General features: G+C 37.3%; 1 protein-coding gene and 1 long non-coding RNA gene across 3 annotated transcripts in view; one reads left to right on the top strand and one right to left on the bottom strand.

Annotated features, from left to right (window-relative positions):
* LOC136266659 (uncharacterized) overlaps nt 1–9,921 on the bottom strand; it is a 34,499-nt gene extending 24,578 nt beyond the window's left edge. Inside the window, exons 1-3 of the long non-coding RNA XR_010706216.1 lie at nt 9,817–9,921; nt 9,420–9,490; nt 8,123–8,204 (exon numbers count right to left, since the gene is read on the bottom strand). This is a non-coding gene — a long non-coding RNA (uncharacterized lncRNA). The remainder of the gene's footprint in view (nt 1–8,122; nt 8,205–9,419; nt 9,491–9,816) is intronic.
* On the top strand, nt 9,899–20,686 carry LOC136266656 (LIM/homeobox protein Lhx3-like). Of its 2 annotated transcripts, none has more exons than XM_066061654.1 (7): nt 9,899–10,003; nt 10,263–10,407; nt 11,894–12,077; nt 12,457–12,659; nt 18,310–18,422; nt 19,381–19,627; nt 20,188–20,686. In XM_066061654.1, the coding sequence occupies exons 2-7, from the start codon at nt 10,296–10,298 to the stop codon at nt 20,388–20,390; spliced, it is 1,062 nt and encodes a 353-aa protein (XP_065917726.1). In that variant the 5' UTR covers nt 9,899–10,003; nt 10,263–10,295; the 3' UTR covers nt 20,391–20,686. The 2 variants fall into 2 exon arrangements, with proteins under 2 accessions (XP_065917726.1, XP_065917727.1); XM_066061655.1 differs by having other exon boundaries at nt 19,381–19,624.
* The last annotated feature ends 196 nt before the right edge of the window (nt 20,687–20,882 follow it).

Below are 20,882 nucleotides of genomic sequence, written 5' to 3' on the forward strand. Positions count from 1 at the left end.
ACTAACAAGTCCAGACAGAGCATTTTATGATCTCATAATTCAACTTGAAAAGTGATTATATAAACACATGACCACAACACATGATCAGTATTGTGAATACTCAATTCATGTTTGATAAGTCCTCAAAGACTTTTAAGACTTTAGCAACAAGAGCAAAAAAAATTGATCTCTGAAGTTTACCTGATTTTACCTATACTAGAACCTTCATCTCTTGATTTCTTGATCATCAGTGAATTTTTCCATGCGGAAGTGACTATCCATGAATAATGGATAGATACTGATTGCTTCTCAGCAAGATTCATGCCAAATATATTTCATAAAATCTTTTTCTCAGATCTTATGCTTCATGTTGTACAACATAGTGATGGACATGATGGCCATGTGGCTTGACCATGTCTTCTACAGATGTCTTGACCAAAGCACCTTAATTGCTTGATCCAGTTTTGATCCTTATTCAAGTTTTTTTAACAGGCAGTGTAAAAGTGACTACCTCTTGGTATTGTAATGTCCAGCTCCTTATTAATAATAAGGTCACCAGATACACACTAAGTTATGTATGTAGGTCACTCGTAATATTTGATATTTTTGTATTTGATACAAACATTTGATGTTCAAAAAGATGATAAATATATTAGTAATCAAAGAATCAGATTGATAGTGTGTTATTAATTTACTAATCCTGTGATCTCAAAGTTTATTGACTATCTAAAATATATGAGAAATTACGACACAGACATAAAAATGGCCACTGTAGTGTGGGGGCGTTCGTAAAATTTGCATGGGTGATTATGGGAAGAAAATTTTTGAATGGCAATATCTCAACCAAGAAGGAAGATATCGAACTTCTAACTAGCAGGTATGGCTTTAAGACATTACAATAAGTGCGTAAAAGCGATTTTCAGTTGATTTTCAAAATAACACTAGATTCCTATTCTTTCAGCTACTTTATAACTGTACCTGCTCGTTAGAACTCGATATCTTCCGTCTTGGCTGAGATATTGCCATTCAAAATTTTTCTCCACATGGTTGCCCATACAAATTTTACGAATGTCCCACACTACAGCAGCCATTTTTATGCCTGTGACGTAATTTCGGATAAGGTTCATTAACGCCAGTATTGCTGTATGTAGTCACACTTTCAACATCACCTGTAAACAGTGACATACAAAATCATAAATTTGTCACAGATTAGATTGTAGAAGTAAAGCATCAAGGGTAAAGAGTGGTAAAGAATATCAACTGACAACAACTGTGACCACAAAGTATTCCACAGATCACCAACCAGTCTCCACCTTGCTAAAGTACAGTACAAGAAAGACCATCCGTGACTGAGAGTTAGGCAGCCATTGTTCAGTATACAGCAAATCAGTTGAGGAGGTATGACATGTTCACGTGAGCTATACAATACGTACAGTGAACCTATTTCTGAAGGGCATTGCTAAAATATAATAAATGCTAATCAAAACTTACACTGAATTCAGTGGTACTTACATTCAACCACCATAAATTGGAAACTTCATCATGTGATCAAGAACTTAAACATAGAAAAAGGAGGACAAGTAGTCACCAGGGAAGACAACACCACTGAAACACAGATAAAAAACTAAGTAGATTTAAAACCCTTCAATGCTGCTTACATACTAAAAAGTTCATGGAACACAAACTCAAATTCTTTTCCAACTGTTAATTTTGTACCTCTTCTGTAAAGTCAGTCAGTCAGTCAGTCAGTCAATCTGTCAGTCAGTCAGTCCACGAATAAAAATTCTTTTCTAAATTAGTTGAAGCACTTCAGTAGAATTTCCATTCATCATGTTACTTTTATTCTGAGGAAAATGTTTTATATCTACATATCAACAATATTATTCATCACTTTTGTTTAATATAATTTGTTTAACCAACAATTTCACAACATTCTCAGAAGTCCACCACACCTATTATTTAAACTGGTTATAGTGAAGCACTACACAGCTGCAGAATGTGGTTGATAGTGAAAACAGTTAACAGTGAATATATATTTTATCATACACAAGACATACAAATTCCTCACAAACTAGGTATAGCACAGCCAAAAGTTGGCTTTTGGCTTACAATTCAATTCATTCCTGGATTGCCTTTGCCTACTGCCTAAGGCAAAAGAAATGGACAAATGAGAAAAACTAGGCCATAGTAAAATGGGACTTGATCCATCCATCACAGTGAGGGATCCTAACAAAGTGACCAATGGAAGAGCAGGCTCTCTGAATGTGCTGAACTGAACATCTCAGTGCAAGGCACACCCCTTAACCCAGCCAGAAGAGTTGTTGCCCTACTTTGAAGCCAGTAAGGAAACAAGTTGCTGATAAAAATATTTGCCTCACAAGCCAGCTGACAACAATGCAAGAGATGCTCATCTTCACAAATTCATTGACAATAATCTAGTTTCATAGCAGACATGTGTACAATAACAAGATAAGAATCAACACTCACACAATAATGCACGGATGTTCCATCTTAAACCCATTAATGGCAATGTCTCAGTGAGATACTGGGTAAAGGAAACTCACTGGCTGCAGATTTACAACCTGGAAACAAATTTCTATAAGTAACAAAACATGATTAGTGAAAGTAAGAGAGAGAAGCGGCATGACCAAATGAAAATGAAGTAACAGTGAGTTGGATGGAAGACCACCCGTGGCAAAGCACTGTGGCATCCTGGAATGCAGAGTTTTGCAATGTAAAGCCATGCTCCTCCAGATGTAGCTGGTAGTGCCTTTGCAATGGCAAGATCCCAGGTATGTTTGGAGTGAAGGACCCAAAATATCAAATAAGCTGAAGTACTGTTCAGGGTAGGCTGAGTAGTCAGTCGACTTGAAGCAGTAAATAGCTGACAGTAAAAAAAGACAAGGCGAATGACGTTTCCCAAAGTATATTTATGGGTAGGAAATAACATGCCCCAAAGATTAATATACACCATATGTGAACTGACTGTTTGATCTCTTAGTAGCTAATGATGTTTAACATATCATTTGGCTAATATTTTGCCAATCATGACCACTACATGGATGAAAGTTTAAGCACAATAGAAGAAAGCTTTTTGAGGTCTTTTGGAGTATCACACAAGTGTTCCATGTACCAGTACAGTGAACCTGTTCATTGGGACACTTGAAAATGAGGACACCTGCTAAAGTAAAAAAAACAAAACTTTTACATACCATATAGACCGTTAAGTACTTGATGCATGGTCTGGGTCATTGTTTTCCAAGAGCTTAGAAAACTGGTTGCTTGCCACAATGCCAAGATGAAGTGACCACTACCTGGATAATAATTCTAACACAATCTTTGTTGGGCGCATTCTGCAGCTGGAATTGCATAATCATGTAAGAACACCAGCTATAATGCTTTTGGGAAGGCACTGGAGTTGCTGGAGACAGTGCATTACATGTTACATGAAATGTGAGTTTTGCACAATTGTAGGACATTCAGAGCTTCCAAAGACGTGCACATATTTATATATATATACATTAACGTGGAGCTTACTATTACCACCCCTGTCTGTTAGGAATCCTCAACCTCATTGTGAATAATTGGGATATCCTGTGTATGAAGGACAACTCGGGACTGACCAAAAGTGTTTTGATTATCAAGGTGCTCCGATTATCTAGGTCATTTTACATGCTTTGGGAAGTGTCCAGATTATGCAGGTGTCCTCATTTTCAAGTGACCTGATTAACAGGTTCCACTATACTTGTGAAGGTAGGGGTGGAACAAAGCTTCAGAACCTTCCGAGGTTTTGTAACCTTCAAAGGTGGCTTTACCCCATCCAAAGCTTTGTAACCATGGATACTGACACATCTAAGCCATGTACTGGAAGGAAGCATGCAACTATGGCAGTCTAAGCAGTTGTACTAGAGACTATACTATAACTGCAACAAAGTGTGACATCACATGGGTGTACACCCATCAGTTATGATCATTAATTACTAACATGACATAATCAACAAAGCTTTGAAGCTCCAGTAGCTTTCTTGTAAGAAGTTCTGGTGGTTAAAATTTGACCTTGTTCCAGCCCTATTATGTGGGGCTACTTCTTTTACCCTAAATACTCTGACTGACATTGAAAAGCTCAATTTTTACATCTATGCAAGGTCGGAAAAGTAATAGCAAAATGATATGTAAAATATGAGATTATCTTCCAAGAGACAAAACAGTCAGTTTCCATAGATATGGCGCTTTACACATTAAAAAAATAAAATAAAAAAACAAGAAAGAACTTATCAAATCGCATCCTACAAGTGATTGATGTCAGTGTTTTTATGTGTTATTTATTTAACTTTCTGGAGCACAATGAGTTGGAGTAAATCCTGGAAGACCACCTGTAGCAAAGCATTGTGACATCCTGGAATGCAGACTTGTATGATGTAAAGTCATGTTCCTCCAGAAGCTGGGATTTAGACCAGCTGGCACTACCTTTGTCATGACAAATCTCACACTCACTGGAAATAAAGGATCCAAGAGATCAAGTAAGCTGGAGGACTGTTCCAAGTACGTAGGTTAAGTAGTCAGCCGATTTGGCGCAGTAAATAGCTATCACAGCATGTTGTAGACACTTTGTTGACCACTTGATTATATGTAATAACCATCCTGTATACTCCAGAGATTGAAACAGTAATTTTGTATACAGGAGAAAATGATTCTTGGTACTGTTACGTATGTGCATAACTGAAGTTAATTAATATAGTTTATTTATTATTCTGTAATGTAGTTGGACACACAAAACAGTGGTATATCAATTTACAAAACCAAGTACATGCATTGTCTTGATCTTTAGTAAATCTGGTGAGCCATTGTGAACCGTTAGTATCATGTTGACTATTGAGACTCATGTGAAATACTAAATAAAAACGTACATCTAAAAACTTTAAATGGTGTATCTTCTGTCTGCTATAGCCCTTGATATTACTGTAAGGCAAGCATATCCAACAGGTTTTTACCTACCAATATTTTCAGGTTATTATACTCCTGATCTCTGTTGTGTCCAACCATCACTTGACAGGTTGTGTTAAGGTTGCGCATACTAAAACGTAATCATAAAAAAATTCTAGAGGATACTGTGCCAATAGACATCTTTAGAGATATTGCTTTGTTCAAAGAATTTGGCAGGCATTTTTTTATTGTGAGTTGGCAAAGTCCATACCATATGTGCGTAACAGTGGTGATAATCTCATTTTTTAGCAGATGTGCTTACAAAAATGAGATACAAATCGACACTCACTCATCTACAAAACAATGCTTGGATGTTCCATCCTAAAAGCAAATCACAGCGATGTCTAGACAAGGTCTATATGGCTGAAGAAGGAAACTCCTGTTGAGGCAGAGGCTGCAGACCTACAACCTGGAAGGAAACTTCTGTATGCAACAAGATCTCTGATTTCAGTATGACAAGCTTATCCATAAGATCAGGGAGTTACCAGTGTACTCTGGGAATTTCTAAATTTGTACAAGTGTATTAATATCGGTGATATCTTACACATTGAATTTGCATTGACAAACATTATTCATCTTGTCTTTACTGTATTGTAAGATGGTAATGACAGAGTGAAAAAGTTGGTGAAAAAATCCTTTGAGAAAGTCTTAATATCAACAAACTTGTCATGAGCGAAGGTTAGCAGGTTGCACGGGTTTGGGTTTATACATAACTGATGAAATATCATCCATACTGGATCATTAATGAGTTGCCATAGCGACAATACTAAAATTTAAACTAGAGTGCACTTAAAATGCAACAAATTAGACCTAAATTTGACAGCAATTTCAGGTTCAGTTGACCGCAGAGTTTAGTACAAAAGTCACCTTATAAGTTAAACAAGAGCTGATATATAATTTTACTAGAACTCCAAAATATTATTGAACTACAGTCACATGTTAATGCCTGCTGCTCTCTGGAAATAGTAAGTGAAGATCTCACACAGTTGCAACATAACATAAACACCTAACATGTACACATGCAATAGTTCACTTTGATCATTATTCTCATATCAGGATACATCATTCTCAACAACCACAGCACAATGGAGCACAACTCAGCCTCCTACTGTGTAGTTGTATCAAATAGTAATGTGGATAATGTCAATGTGAATATATTTTAGAGCCTCTAAAAATCCACAAATTTACAATTTAGACATTAACATCTCATGCTAAACTGCTTCTAGGATATGTCTAGGATCTTGGTCAGAATATAGTCCCATCTACACTATATGCTACGTACATATATAAAACAACTTCGTAAAACATTTAATGCAATAAAATACCTTACATAAATGGACTTACATACGTCATGTATGGAACAGGACAGCGTGATATGGAGACTTTGGGACCAAGTAAAACTTTCCTGACTCTTAGGTTAGTTTATGTACTAAAGTGACACTTCAGGAATTTAAAAATCCCTGGATCTCTCCAATTTCAACTCTCCAAATTAACAGGTTCTAGCAGCACACACTACTGTACCTAATCTTCTAAATATATAACACACGCACTGTTGATACAACAATGAATTATTCATAATTTAAAAGCTTACATTTTATGAGACTTGTTTGCCCCGGCACATTTTAAAGAGAACTCAGACTCAATATCACATCATCACAAAGACACAAAATACAACGTCTCTATAATAATCCTCGCTGTGATGCCCAGATCTTTTGTGCTTGTCATATTTATCCTTCTTGTCTGCGAGTATTAATGCCAAGAAACTGATGCGGACAAACATAGTGAATACTATTGAACCATTCAATCAGGCCATGTAATTTTTATTTTATAGTACGTGTGAACACCCCTCACCACTGCACAACTGAGCCACCTGTTAAAATGTTGTGGTTACTAGTTGACTATATGGCTCTTGACGTCAGTGACCTTTCGACTACAACAAACAGCAGGTTCTTTTTACCATTCTATAACACTGAAACTGATCATGAGATGAAACTATCACAACATATTAAATTCGCACTGTATGTGATAAACAAATCAGAAGAAAGCATGCAGGTAACGTAACTTAGATGATTCTCTAAGCCTCAAATGAATAACATGAATAAACCATACACGCCTGCCCACACACATACCATAAATGTTTACCACCTGTCATTAGCTGCCAGTGAAATCATGAATATTCTGTGGTATGCATATACCAACCAAACTGGTTTTGCGTGTACACACACATTTATTAGGTCACGCCACAATTGTAATGATATAATAAGTGTCAATTTATGAGGAATAGGAAGAAGGAACAAGGAAGGATAGCACAGCAGTAACTAGCATTATTTGAGGTCCACTCCTTTTATTTTAATAAAGAGCATATACATAACAGTATGATTGCCCACCACCAAGAAATAAGTTGAACTATGTCCTCCTAATGGCTGACTTCACTCTATTGTAGTACAGTAGATCATAAGGCTTGCCTGGTTACCTCACTATCAGGTGTTAAGGAGTTGATGGGTGCAACACAGGCACACAGACAGGTTCAAATGATGTGAGCTTTGTATGGGCTGGCTTTGTTCTATCAACATCTCCAGGCTTACAAACACACACATACATACATAGAGACTTTAAACAGAACTCGGTTGTACTTATATGGCTATAACTTCCTGTTGGGTTTTCTCGGTTTCTTTGATCTCATAATAGTTATATTGATCTCATAAATAGCTTACAAACACTTAAGTATTACATAGAAATAGCTCCCTGTTTCAGTAACAGATGAAGTAAGCCTTGTAAATATGTCATTGATGAAATATTACACTCAAGGAGTTAACTAAGCATCAAAAGGAGACGAAAACATGTTGTACATGTGTAACATACATACAGTGATCTGGTTCAAATATTCCTGAAACTAAGTTGAGTAAGACACACCCAACAGCAATTGCACATGGTTACTATGGACTATATACACTTGCATAATTGTCTAATTTAATCATTATGTTAAATAAACCAATTAAATACCAACAAAGAAGTGTTAAATAATTATAAGCAGCTACCTTGATATAGACAGACATACCTTGGAGGCATAAGATGAATTATTATAGCAATGTTTATGCAATAAACAATTATTGTATGCAGAGATGTTGACATAAACTTTGCACATTTTGTGGTCACTCACGTATCAATATCCATCTTCATATCTGTACAGTATATGAAAGATCCATCCTTGTTACCCACAGGAGTCGTTTTATTGAATGGTTCTATGTGGGGTACAATATATCATTTGCTTTTAATTTAAGGAGCGCGATAGTAACAAAGTAGAACGTGCATATATGTAGTCAGCTATCAGTTATGTTCTATCCTAAGAAACACGAATTTTATAAGACAAAGGAAATACTATCAAGTCAATGTACTGCAAAGTATTTCAAAAACATCTCCCACATCCAAACACATGTCCTAAGACATGTACGTAGTCACATTGTATGAGTTTAAGTAGTAGCAATCTTTTCTGTGTTCTCAAATGCATGGTAATTAGTATTTTCTGACGTTTATTTCTTTCCCAAGGCCGAGCCTTTAAATGAAAAGGTCTCAATCAAAGCTCTGTTTATTATCAGTAAGCCTAGTGTTAGACCCCAGGAGCATTAAGTTAGCTGAACAGCAAGTATGAATATCCTTGACATCTATGCAAGCGTCGCAAAGCTAAAGAACATTTACATGTACGTATGTGGGACTACACATATTGTTGTCAGATGGCACATCACACTTCAGATGCCTTCGATGTTTAACAAAGATTAGTAAAGAGAGAAACAGTAGCAGCACGGAAGTGCATAGAATTTAAATAATACAGCCTTGGTATTTGCTTGAAACAAGACATGCATTTGTTACGTCTGCGAATCATGTCCCAAAGTACAAAGGAATGTGATGCAGAAAATTTGAGTGGAAGGTACGACATCAACAAATTTTCCAATAGCCTACAACTGTCCACATAAGAGAAATTTTGCCACAGTAGTTGAATGCAGAGATTTAAATCTCATATTGACATTCCACCAAAAGTAAATCTCACAATTTAGTAAGCATCCACTAACAATGCACACCTTCCTTTGAACAATGATAATAGTATTTTCACATAAAGTGCCAAATATTTCATGTAGTCAAGAAAAATTAAGCATAAAAATACTTGATGAAAAAAAATTTAATACCTTTTACATATAACTTTAATCAGTATGAAGTAGACAGAACTAGAACAAGCATTCTATGTGTTTGGCATACAGTACCAGCGTAACAAAGCAGATACAAACATCCATTGTATCTTAGGTCTGTGGTGTTGCTAAATGCCAGTAAGATCAGTACAAACTTATTTCTACCGATTAGAGCAGCGTTCTCACTTGGGAACACAGCTATTTAACCATTTAGGCTAAGATCAGTGGACAACTTACTATCTCATAGATTATAAGAGGTAATACTTACTTACGAACCTGTCGTAGTTGCTTCAGACTCCTTTTATAGAATGTTAACCATATCTCCAAAGGGGACACCAATTCCAAACCTAAAATGTAGTCAACAATTACACCTTTAACAACAGTTAGTCACTAGATAGATACATTTGACAGCACACAGGTGAACTGTGGACTCAGAACCTTATGATGGCTTTTGTTTTATGATGCAGCCAGTTTCTGGGTACTAGGTCACCCACATGCAATACTACAACGAGGTTGTGTACAACACACGTCATTTTGGACTAGGAACGTTGGCTACAAGCAACTAATACGTGTAATAGAGATCATTTCTATTATAACACAAGAGGTATGAGCTAATATTTTATGTCACACAACTTGGTAACAATCACTACTGAGTTACTGATGTGAAACGCACCTTTTTAAAAGCTCTCCAGCAAGTTTGAGCCTTCCACAGTCCTACACACACGCCCCATGTGACTTTTTGAAAACGTAATCAGTTATTCGCATAAAGTATACGGACTCCGTAAACTACTCCAACAAAATACGGGGAAAAGGAAATTACCAAAGCTAATCTCTTCACTAAGTAGGATAAACCAGTCGCGGTGAGTTGCAGTAAACTTGTACTCTTGTGTTTTAGCTAGCCGTTTGAGTTTGTTAAGGCTCTACGTTGTGTTTGTACGTGTCATCTTAGCTGACTTTATCTGCTATCGAGTTGTGAAAAGCAACAATTGCGTATGTAGGCGGGAAACGCTCGCTTTTAAAGCGCTATATAAATACGTAACACTCCACCTAAAACCTTATTCTTTGCTATTATCGAGTATTGCTGCATTGTTAAGTAATGCCGTTGTGTTGTTTTTACAGCTCTGTCAGGCGCCTTCCAAGCAAAGAGTTACTATGATGGCCGGTACGCCCAACTCTGAGTGTAAAATGACAATGGAGTGTGCTGTGTCTGCGTGCACTGTTAGTCAACCAGGCATTCCAATAACAAGCGTTAATCCACCTGGAAGTAAGATGTAACATTGTCTATGTACATGACATGTTAGTTACATGTAAGTATGTTTCCAATAATCAACGTTTATTACCTCTAATAATTGTCGGTGGCCATTTTGTATTCTGGGCGTTATTGGTTAGGCCCTACCCTTGTGTACGTTTGGGGTGAAAAATTTTAAGTGAGGTTAGGCGTTATCATAATTTTCTAAATGTCAGCAAGAAAATTCGGTGAGATGAATATTTATAGCGATCACTTCTTTTGTCCAGGCCGCATACCACAACCACAGGATAGCGCCTTTGTGATGTAAGATTGTGTAAATAGTTTGTTACCTCCCAAAGCCACTTTGCGTTCCTTAAAGCTAAGGTGTTGAGAAGCAAGTGAGAGACCTTGTGTGGCTTTTTAAGGTAGCGCCTTGATAGACCTATTGAAAGTTTTCGCCTAGTTGTCTTTATGACCAATTTGACGCCAATCAACAACTTCTCTTTTTAAATTTTAACAACATTTAAGTTGTACCTTGTAAAAGAGTGGTACCTTTTAAAAGAACATCTTCTTTTAAGCATGCATTAAGGCACTATGTCTAATGACAGACACAAAAATCTGTGGTGCAGGGGTTAAGATAGCCCATAATCTCTTTGTGTGTGTTGACAAGTTGATATTAATCCAATTGGTGTTTCTAATACGCTGAGTACAACTCCTAATTCAGTTTTGATGAGTTGTGCTTGCGTTTCCTGGTTGAATAACATTTGGTAGTAAAGACTTACAACTTGTGATATCAATCGAGCTGTTTTATTTAAATGGTTGGTTTTATTTAAATGGTTGCCAGGGAGTTTCCTAGTATATTACGTAACGAACCGAATTAGAGTTATAATTGTTCTTAACCAAAATGTGGTATTAATGGTTTATGTTGGAAATTCTTCGAAATGGTACTCTCTTACTTGGCCTGATTTTTGGTGGTATGAATATAGTTTAAGTATGTCATTGTGAGTCTTAGCTGTTTTACAGATAGAGTATGTTATGCTAAGGTACAAACAGTACACTACACATGGGCACACAAGCTGCTACATGTACCACACACATACAACCACACTAGACTATACACACACTGGCAATCCACAGACTTTCTTGGAATGTATTGTCTAACCACATCAAATAAATCTTCAATTACATGTGCTAGCTTGCCACTTTATTGTCGTTATGCAAACATTATTGTTGTTTGTGGTTTTGACCTAGAAGGGCGTCTTTTAAAGTGTTGTTTTCGTAGGAGTAACTGCGCTATACATATTCATCGATGTGGTAATTGTCTGTGGTCTTTCTTCACTCTTTTGGTGCTTCACAAGGCCCAACCTGAATCATGTTCTGTACCACAATGTGAGGTTTGTCGGTGAAATATTTATGGCCTCACAGCATGCTTTATGTATGTATATGTAATTAAGTTATGCGTGTCTGCGTGCCAATGTGGTACATATGATGTTGGTATGATTTCGTACTGTTTTCATTGTAGTGTCATTGCAAGGAGTTCCCATTTGTGCTGGGTGTAATTCTCCTATTGTGGATCGGTTTATTTTGAAGGTACTGGACAAACCCTGGCATGGCCGTTGTCTGCGTTGTTCTGAGTGCAACAAGGAACTGAAAGACAAGTGTTACTCTCGAGGTGGTCAGGTTTTCTGCAAAGATGATTTTTCAAGGTCATCTGTTGTCAGAATTATGGTGGATGTAATTACTGCCCTAAGGCCATGTGCTTTTGTTGTCATTAAAGCTTCAAAGGTCACAGTTCACACTGTGATGTTGTACTAAAACAGGAAGTCAACATCCTGTTGGTGGGATCATCATTTTTGGCTTGTCATGTGCTTTGTGGAGTTGAAATGCTATACCATTTGGAGTTATGACTTGTGGTTTTTGTGCTTTGTAACTTAGTGTGTCTTTTTGCCTGGCTTCCATACTTGAGTGCAGATCCCTCACATATCTTATTAAATGTTCACAGTTTGTATAAGTTTGTGTATGGTTTCTTTTTGTTATGTGTTCTCTATTGTATTATTGGGTGTCTGTTTTATGTTTTACATACAGGAGGTTCGGTACTCGTTGTGCTGGCTGTGCCCAGCCAATTCCACCCACTCAGGTGGTACGTAGGGCACAGGAGAACGTCTATCACCTGCAGTGCTTCGCCTGTTTCATTTGTTCCAGGCAGCTTTCTACTGGGGACGAATTCTACCTGATGGACGACAAAAAGCTGGTGTGCAAGGCTGATTATGAAGCAGCGAGGGCTAGAGGTGGGATTGCTGTCGAGGGCTACTATACTACCCTGAGATCTTGTGTGTTTTAAGAGTAACCAATTCAATTTATTGGGTGTCATGTTTTGTATTGGTTATACTGTGGGGTAACCGGATCACATAACCATGGCGATGGTGTTAATATTTAATAGACTGAAGCATTTACATGGCTTCATGGTTCATGACAGCTGTAACGCTTTTGATTTCAGATTTGTCAGCCAAGACTGGCGGTTTTACGTTACAGAAATTATTGGTGGTTTTCAATATGTACCTTGTGCAGATGTTCTCAAGGTTTATAAGAGGTGTTGTGACCTAATAAGTGAGTCGCTGTATTCTATAGGGAAGCTATTGGATGTACTATTATTATGCTGTTTCCTATGAAGAGACCCGCTGATATTTTTATTCCGTATAAAGAGAATGGTTACCAAACATGGCATTGGCATTTATTATTTTTTATCCAGTCCTATTATTATGTGCCTTCCATAGTAAATACATTAGTGGTACTAATGTAATAGTCTGAACGCAGTGCCCTGAGGGGATTCAATCTAGTGTGTACATGGGGTACATGTTAAATTTCAATGGTAGCTGGGTGTGGAACACTGGCGACTGAATTCTATTGTCAGAGATTGTGCTCCTATTGTCAATGTTTCATTCTCCTTTGAGATGCTAACCATTAGAGTGAGTGGCCACTTAGCACTTCCAACTTGCTAAGTAGAGAGCAAGCTTTTATCCAACAAAGACAAAAGGAATAGAAGCCATGCTCTGGTTATTGTTATATAACAATCATATTCTCCTACACATGTAGTAAAGTACTTGCTTTGCTGAGTATCATATTACAAGCATATTAGTCTGTCCACTTATTCTAATGTTATCATGTTGTGCGGTTACTATGGATACATGCTTGGAGGCAACCATGATGTAGTTTATGCATGCTTGTGGTAAAACTGCAGATGTTTAGTCTTGTACTATGCAGCTACAAGCAAAGTTAAAATAAAATCTTGTATAGAACTGTTGCTTTTTTTGTGTGTAAGAGGTTTTCTGTGTAAGGTGGTATGCTCAAGTTTGGTGCTTATTCTGCAAAAGTGTTAATCCCTCATCAAATAGATATTGTAAGTATGCAAAAAAGCATTGTTATGTAATTAGTATCCCTTTTTTGTAGTGGATGAGATAATGTGAAGAATTCTTACATCAGAGAAGCCTTGTAGCATCTGGTTGTGTTTGTATATTGTATGGCCAATGGATGGGATAATTTTGATGTTATAACAATTGTAGCTAATTCAATCGAGGGCTGTGCCTCAGAATTGCCTCTCTAATAGTACACTTCATGTGTTAAACATTGTTTATCCCATGTATGGGGCTTGTGTGCTTTCATGTGCAATCTGTAACGTTTTATCACTCTTTCTGTGTAAAATTCTGAAGCAGTGAATTCATAAAGTTTCTTTCTTAGCTAGGATTAGAATCAACATGTTGGAGTGGCTTTTATAGTGTATTTGAAGGTGAAGTATAATTTCTTTATAATAGAATTGATAAAGTTTATAGCAGATAAACCACAAGCTGTTTGTTTCCAAGTATTGCTGAAAGGACCTCATATTTACAAGGTTATTTTATCTAGAATATTTATGAACTGCAAAATGTGCTCTATGGAACTCGTATCCTTTTGTTTGCTATGTGACTTTGTATTTCTGAGCGGAGCAGAGTTCTTTCAGTCACCCAAAGACGCGTTATCATGTGGATGCATGTTTCATGAAGTTAACTGAACTTGTTTAAGTTATGTGTACTTCGTATGATCAAGTTTTACAAGGGATTGGGTTTAAATGGTTTTGGGTTTAGTACCATATTATGTGTGCTGGACAAAGTGGGCAATTACTTGGAAACACTGCACATTAGCAAGCCTTACTGTGACAATTCTTCGTTTGCCTTACACATTGCTACGATAAAACATTTTTGTGCACAGCCGTAGTTATAAGTTTTCTGGTAAATCTTTTAACTCATAGAACCCTTATAATTCTTTTAATGTTAACTTTTACAAGGGGCTAGACATTTTCTACCACATAAAAGCATTATATGGCAACTATCCGTAAAGCTTTTTATCTGTGAGACTTGCATGGCTGCTTTTAGCTATGGAGCGGAACTACCAGATTAAAGTATTAATTACACGAAAGTAGCTCTTTCTCATAGAACTTATTTGGCTGCATCCACGGAAAACTATAAAAATACTTGCAATGGCTGCTTTTAGTTGTGGAGGTTACCCTGTGTGAACTCTTAAGTGTATTTCCAAAATTGGCTGGCTGCTCGTAAAACTAAATATTTGCAATGGCTGCTTTGAAGTTACGGGGGTTACCCAATAAAGTTTTAAATGCCGTATTTCCGTATAGAACTTGATTGGCTTCTTGTAATAAGGGTATAAAGTTACTGGGGCGATTGATATATGCTACCACTATTCAGCTTAAACTCCTCATTGTTATACTAATAAAATAAGATACATGCGGTATTGTGTGGTTAATAGCTTATAAGGTTTCTATTACGGAAGTCACATGGCTGGGTTACTCCTGATATTGTGGCAAATAAAGTTGTTTTTGGTGTGGTGTCACTTCTGGGTGGTACGTGGTAAGTTTTGAGGCTTGTTTATCCATCACATGACAAATTCCTCACAGTGCCTCAATGTCTAGCTTAAGTAAATATCGTTGTGGCGGTGATAGGGAAGCCATGCGGAAGCCATATTAACATCATATTTATTTTAAAGCGTAGTTAGCTACCTGACATTATGTATAGCTGGTATTCAAAACACAAGATAGTAGCTTTGAGTTAACTTACTCCCACAGAAAACTTAGTGCTTTCCTGAAACTGTTATCAGAAATATATGTATTTTTCTTAAAGCTTTTTTTACGTTAGAGTTAAAGCACCGCCGCACGTGTGTACGGAAAATACAGTACGAGGGGGTGTGTCGAGAGGCTAATACAGCACGAGGCGAAGTTGAGTGCTGTATTTGCCTCAAGACACCCCCCAAGTACTGTATTTTTCGTACACACAAGCAAGGCAGTGCTTTAAGTGTTATATTGTACTTCCTGGTCTCATCTGGCTCAGAGCGATTTTCTCTAGTACTCAAACTGCTGCAATTTTCGGTGATAAGGATATCAGTAAGTGTTTAACTATTCTATTTCTAGTTGTAGAACAAACTAATAGGATTAGTTTGGCTAATTTTAGCGATTTACAATGTCATGCACATGATCAGTCATGCTGTCTTAGTGGAGTCAGTGTTTTAAAAACTTCGTGATCAGATGATCAGTAAGTGTTTATACAATCTATTCCTAGCTGTAGAACAAACTTGTAGGATTAGTTTGGCTGGTTTTAGCGATTTACAGTGTGTTGTTTACGTAACATTCCACAAATAAATTCTCCACATAACTGTACTGTATTTTCCCAAGTGTGCTGTATTTGCCCAATTAGCTGCATAACTGTACTGTATGACTCATACAGTACAGTTATGCAGTTGATTAGTACTGTATGGAGAATACGATACGCGGCATCGCTTTGATCCTCCCACACAAAGTACAATATAAATGAAAACAGCAGTATAAAGGCTTTTACCGAGTAAATGTCACCAAGAGTATTGAACAGCATATTATTTTGTGATTAATGATGATGTAGAATATCGTTATGTTGCCATTAACAGTTGTATTTAATCCAATTTGGCCACTAAACCAATGACATAATGTTAAAGCTTTGGCACTGCCAAGCTGATACGTGAAGGTGCAGCAACATGCTCGATTGTATCACCACTTTCAAGAATGAGTTGGAATACTTGGCTGAATACATAAAAAAAACCTGGTGAATTGCCCAAATATGACTAAATTTTCAAATGCGTTCCAAATCGCACATTAGAAGTTTCGAGATAAACAGTTTTAAAGACTTCAAGTCACCAAGGATAGCAAGCACGCGTATGAAATTTACACAAGAGATGCATCAATCTATTCCTTTCAGACCACTTCAGTACTTAGCTGCTTTCCTGCCAAATAAGATTTAAAATCTGAGCAGTTGGACGAGTGAAACAGTATCACGAGTGCTCACAAAGGGGTGTGGGGTAGACAGGAAATAGACTTCAAAATGGAGGCAGACCATGATTGAAGTCCACAGTCCAAGCACGAGATTACAGGGCTGTGCTGGCTTGATGTGCAAGCAAGATCAACAGAGAAAATGTTTGGCCAACATTACCAGGCCATCCACTGGTAAACTACTGATTCTTGCCAAGGCAGGTCCTTCACAAGGCCTGAAACTGCCATTCGAGTTCTCCATACCACCCAGAAAAAACAGCTGTTAAAACCAGTTTGAGTAGTACTGAGGGCCAAAACTAGTAAGTACTATGACAATGTAGCTTTCTGCTGGTGGTGTTAGTTTGAGTTTACCCGATGTGTGATTTGGAACAGTTTTTAAATCTGGTCACAAATTGTTATATGCATTCGTTAATCATGGGTAATCCGCTGTTCAATACTCTTGATCATTATTACGTATATACGCTTGATGTCACTAACAGGTGGGAGTTATTTTAAAACATATACATACTTCATTGACAGGTATAGGTTTCTAATAAGAATTTTTATTGCAAGTTGAAGGAATGTTAGAATTACTGATCTGTTTTAGGCTACTGGGAACACTTGACATGATCAATCAGAAGTATACTTATGTGTTGAGATTTATGGTACATGCTATGGAAGCCATAGTAATAGCTGCTTAAAAAACACAATGATGTCCTATGGTTTTATGTGCTATCAATATTTCATCACAATTTCTACTCAATGCTTTGAAGTTGCTTTTACTATTAGCTACTGGTAAACTAATGTTTTAGGCTTGTATGTCCCCGTAACTTAACGAGCCCATTTTCAGTCCTTTCCATGATTCTGCTAGGGTAAAATGCATTAATTAAGAAACAGTTAAAGCAAAAATAATGTTAGCTTGATCCACAAGCTTTGCAGCATGGGCTGTTCTACGAAGTCATTAGACATTTGAGTAAAGTGGTACCCCGTAATCCTCCATTTTCTGAGGTACATTGTTGTGACCCCGGCTCACTTTTTAATCGCTATGTCGTGTAATCCTAATAGTTTTATTATTGGGGTTATTTGTCCAGCTGTTTATCTATTAAAGACATGTTGGGGGCTGTTACTTGTTCACTGTTACTGTGGTTAAACATGTTGTTGACCACTACATAATGTTGTAGTAGTGACTTCATTACATACTTTGTGTTATACTGTGCTCTATTGTGGGCACCTTGGATTGTGGATACCTTGAAATCTGTCCAAGAATACTGTACCCTTTATCAATTCAGAAGTGCACTAATGCAAATGGGACCATGGACCAGTGTCCTAATTTTAGGGGCCACATATAGGACTGTGAACAAGTGAGGATCTAAATGTGTCTACAATGGACACTTATGGGATCAGTTAATGCATTTTTGCTGCAGTATAGAGTTTTTGTCTTGTGGTATGACCTGTTGGGACCAAATTTGTCCTTAACGTTTGTAGTGTGGTTCCACTGTATATATTTACTAATACAGATTGGACTATTATTGTGATTTTAATGGTGACCAGGATTTCATTTGTAGTTTTACAAATAGTTGAGTGTGCAGATGTAGTTCATGTGATTGTTTTTGTTTCAGAGTTGGATGGTGTGCCAAAGAGACCACGTACTACTATCACCACAAGGCAACTGGAGATTTTGAAGGCCGCTTATGCTGCCAGCCCTAAACCATCACGACACATTCGAGAGCAAGTAAGTGTACTAGTATCTGTAATAGTTGGGCTCTTTAGTGTCACCATGAATAATAGTAGCCAATTTTTAAAAAAGAAATTGGCCAGTTTGCAGGTATTTTGAATCGTATATGCTTTGGAAGACATAGCTAGCTCTCTAAATTACGTTGGGAGTGCTGACAAATTCGTGTCTGCTGTGTTTGTGTGTTTTGCGGACATTGTCAGATGATAAAAAGGCCTGGGAAATCTACCCACAAACACTGCTTGTCAGAGCCAAAATTTAAACACTGCTTGTCAGAGCCAAAATTTCTCTTGTCTCTTTGTTTCTTAATCGCATTATATATTTTATTACTTTAGGATGTGGGATATTTTTTATTATTGTATTAAACTTTTTTACTATAATTTTGTTAACTTGTTTATTCCTTATAAGCTCAAACCTTAGCCACATAAAATTTGTCATTCCATTAAAAAGCTTAAACCCTTCACCACACTAAATTTGTTTTACTTATTGTTCTTCAAATTGCATTTTTACTCACAGCTGTAAGAAGTTCGCTCACTCTGCACACAAATATGGCTTCACCTTTGTTACGGATTCAGTTTTTAAGCATGTTGAAATTACAGACAAATATTTGGCTTCGGTTCTTAAACATAATCGTGTTATGAATAATGGCTTTAATGATTTCCCTTATGAAAAGCTGTTGTGTAACTAAGTTTAGCTGCTGTCTATTTCCGCATTCATATTTTCACAGTTGGATTAAACCGCAATATGTAGCTATTGAGCCATTACTTAGTATCCACCGGAAATTTGACTGCTGTTTGTAATAATAGTAGCTGGTCTGTAGTAATTGTAGCCGTATACCAGGAAACGTAAATTTAAGTATAAGTACAATAATTCTTTAATGGAAAGTTGAAAATGTATGGCTGCTATATAGCTTGCGAGGTATTTTATTTGTGGACTTGTTGATTGTGATTTTTTATAGGTAGCCCAGGAGACTGGTCTTGATATGAGGGTTGTTCAAGTCTGGTTTCAGAATCGCAGGGCTAAGGATAAAAGGGGTAACAAGAAAGGAGACTCATGCAGTGGAGATTCCCCACCTCGTACTCCCACCCCTAGTGACACCTGGCCTGGCCAACAGTCATCGCCAACTACACCATCTGACATTACCAGTCCTACCCAGTTCATGCAGCAACAACCAGTGTATAACTTTCAGCCTGCATCCTATGGTGGTGAGTGTGTGTAGTGTGTGTGTGTGTTGTGTTGTTTAGTGTGTTGTGTGTTGTGTGTAGTATGGTGTGTGTGTTGTGTGTTGTGTGTGTAGTATGGTGTGTGTGTGTTGTGTGTGTAGTATGGTGTGTGTGTGTGTTGTTTAGTGTAGTGTGTGTAGTATGGTGTGTGTGTTGTGTAGTGTGGTGTGTTTGAATAGTTTATGTGTATTGTGCATCTGTCTATGTGTGAGAGTGTGTGTTCGTGTGACTGTTTGGGACAGTACTAGCATTGTGGACACAGCTAACATGTACTAATCATAAAATGTACTATTTTTAGAAGTAAAAATAATAAAGCCAGGCTATTTGGAACTAAAGTCTAGTCATTCCCTTAAGTGGAGTTCTGTAATGTACAGTAAAGTTAAAGTGAAGCCTCATTAAATCAGCTATTGGGACCAAACAATATGGCCTCAGTAATAAAATGTCCTTTAAGTCATGAAGTACACCTTAGCAATGTTTACCTTATTGAGTTGGTCACTATATTGAGGTGTACGGTGTAAATTTACATTACGGACACTTTACAGGTGAATACGATGACGAGATTCAGGTAGCCAGATCATCTCGCCACATCCATGGTGTGCAGCAGCACCATCGCCATGATGACTTGGCAAATAACCCACAAGACCGCCAGCAAGCAGCACTGGTTCCACAAGACCAAAACGCAGCCATGCAACAACAACAGCAGCGGACAGCAGACCCTGCCCTCTTAGGACTTGTGCAAGACTAGAAACTGATGTTGGTTGGCATAAGAATAGACTCTAGTTGTTATACTTTCCTCTACTGTTTTTTTTTTTTTTTTTATTTATTGTCAATGTGATACCTAGACCACCTGTGTAACACAAATTTTTGTATAATCTTTTTTCCACCATAGGCAATAGTGTATTAGTAGTAGCTTGTTTGTAGCACTGGTATGGAATAACGTTTTATACCGACCACCAATTTTAGTGTATGAGTGTTTTGATAATAGAAGTTTGTGATAATGTAATTGTGGGTTTTAATTATTATTTTAGTACATTGTATTTAGAGATGGTTGAGTTCGTGGAACAATGGAATCCTTCAACGTTGCATCGTCTCAGCTTAAAGACTGGTGGAGTAGTCTTGCGTAGCCAGACCCACTCTTTGCGCGGCGCTTATCAATTGATAATTATAAGCGCCTAGCTGCGAGAGGGTCTGGTATAATTTGAATTAGACAATGGCATCTCAAGAATGCTTTGATATT

This window comes from Dysidea avara, chromosome 9, assembly GCF_963678975.1.
Source record: "Dysidea avara chromosome 9, odDysAvar1.4, whole genome shotgun sequence".
NCBI classification, from domain to species: domain Eukaryota; kingdom Metazoa; phylum Porifera; class Demospongiae; order Dictyoceratida; family Dysideidae; genus Dysidea; species Dysidea avara.

What these genes read in the sequence shown, in the direction of transcription:
- LOC136266656 (XM_066061654.1), top strand. Translation starts at nt 10,296, where the DNA reads ATGATGGCCGGTACGCCCAACTCTGAGTGTAAAATGACAATGGAGTGT. An exon ending in TGCAAAGATGATTTTTCAAG is followed by an intron (nt 12,078 to 12,456) that starts GTCATCTGTTGT and finishes TTTTACATACAG; the next exon opens with GAGGTTCGGTACTCGTTGTG. An exon ending in TCAGCCTGCATCCTATGGTG is followed by an intron (nt 19,628 to 20,187) that starts GTGAGTGTGTGT and finishes GACACTTTACAG; the next exon opens with GTGAATACGATGACGAGATT.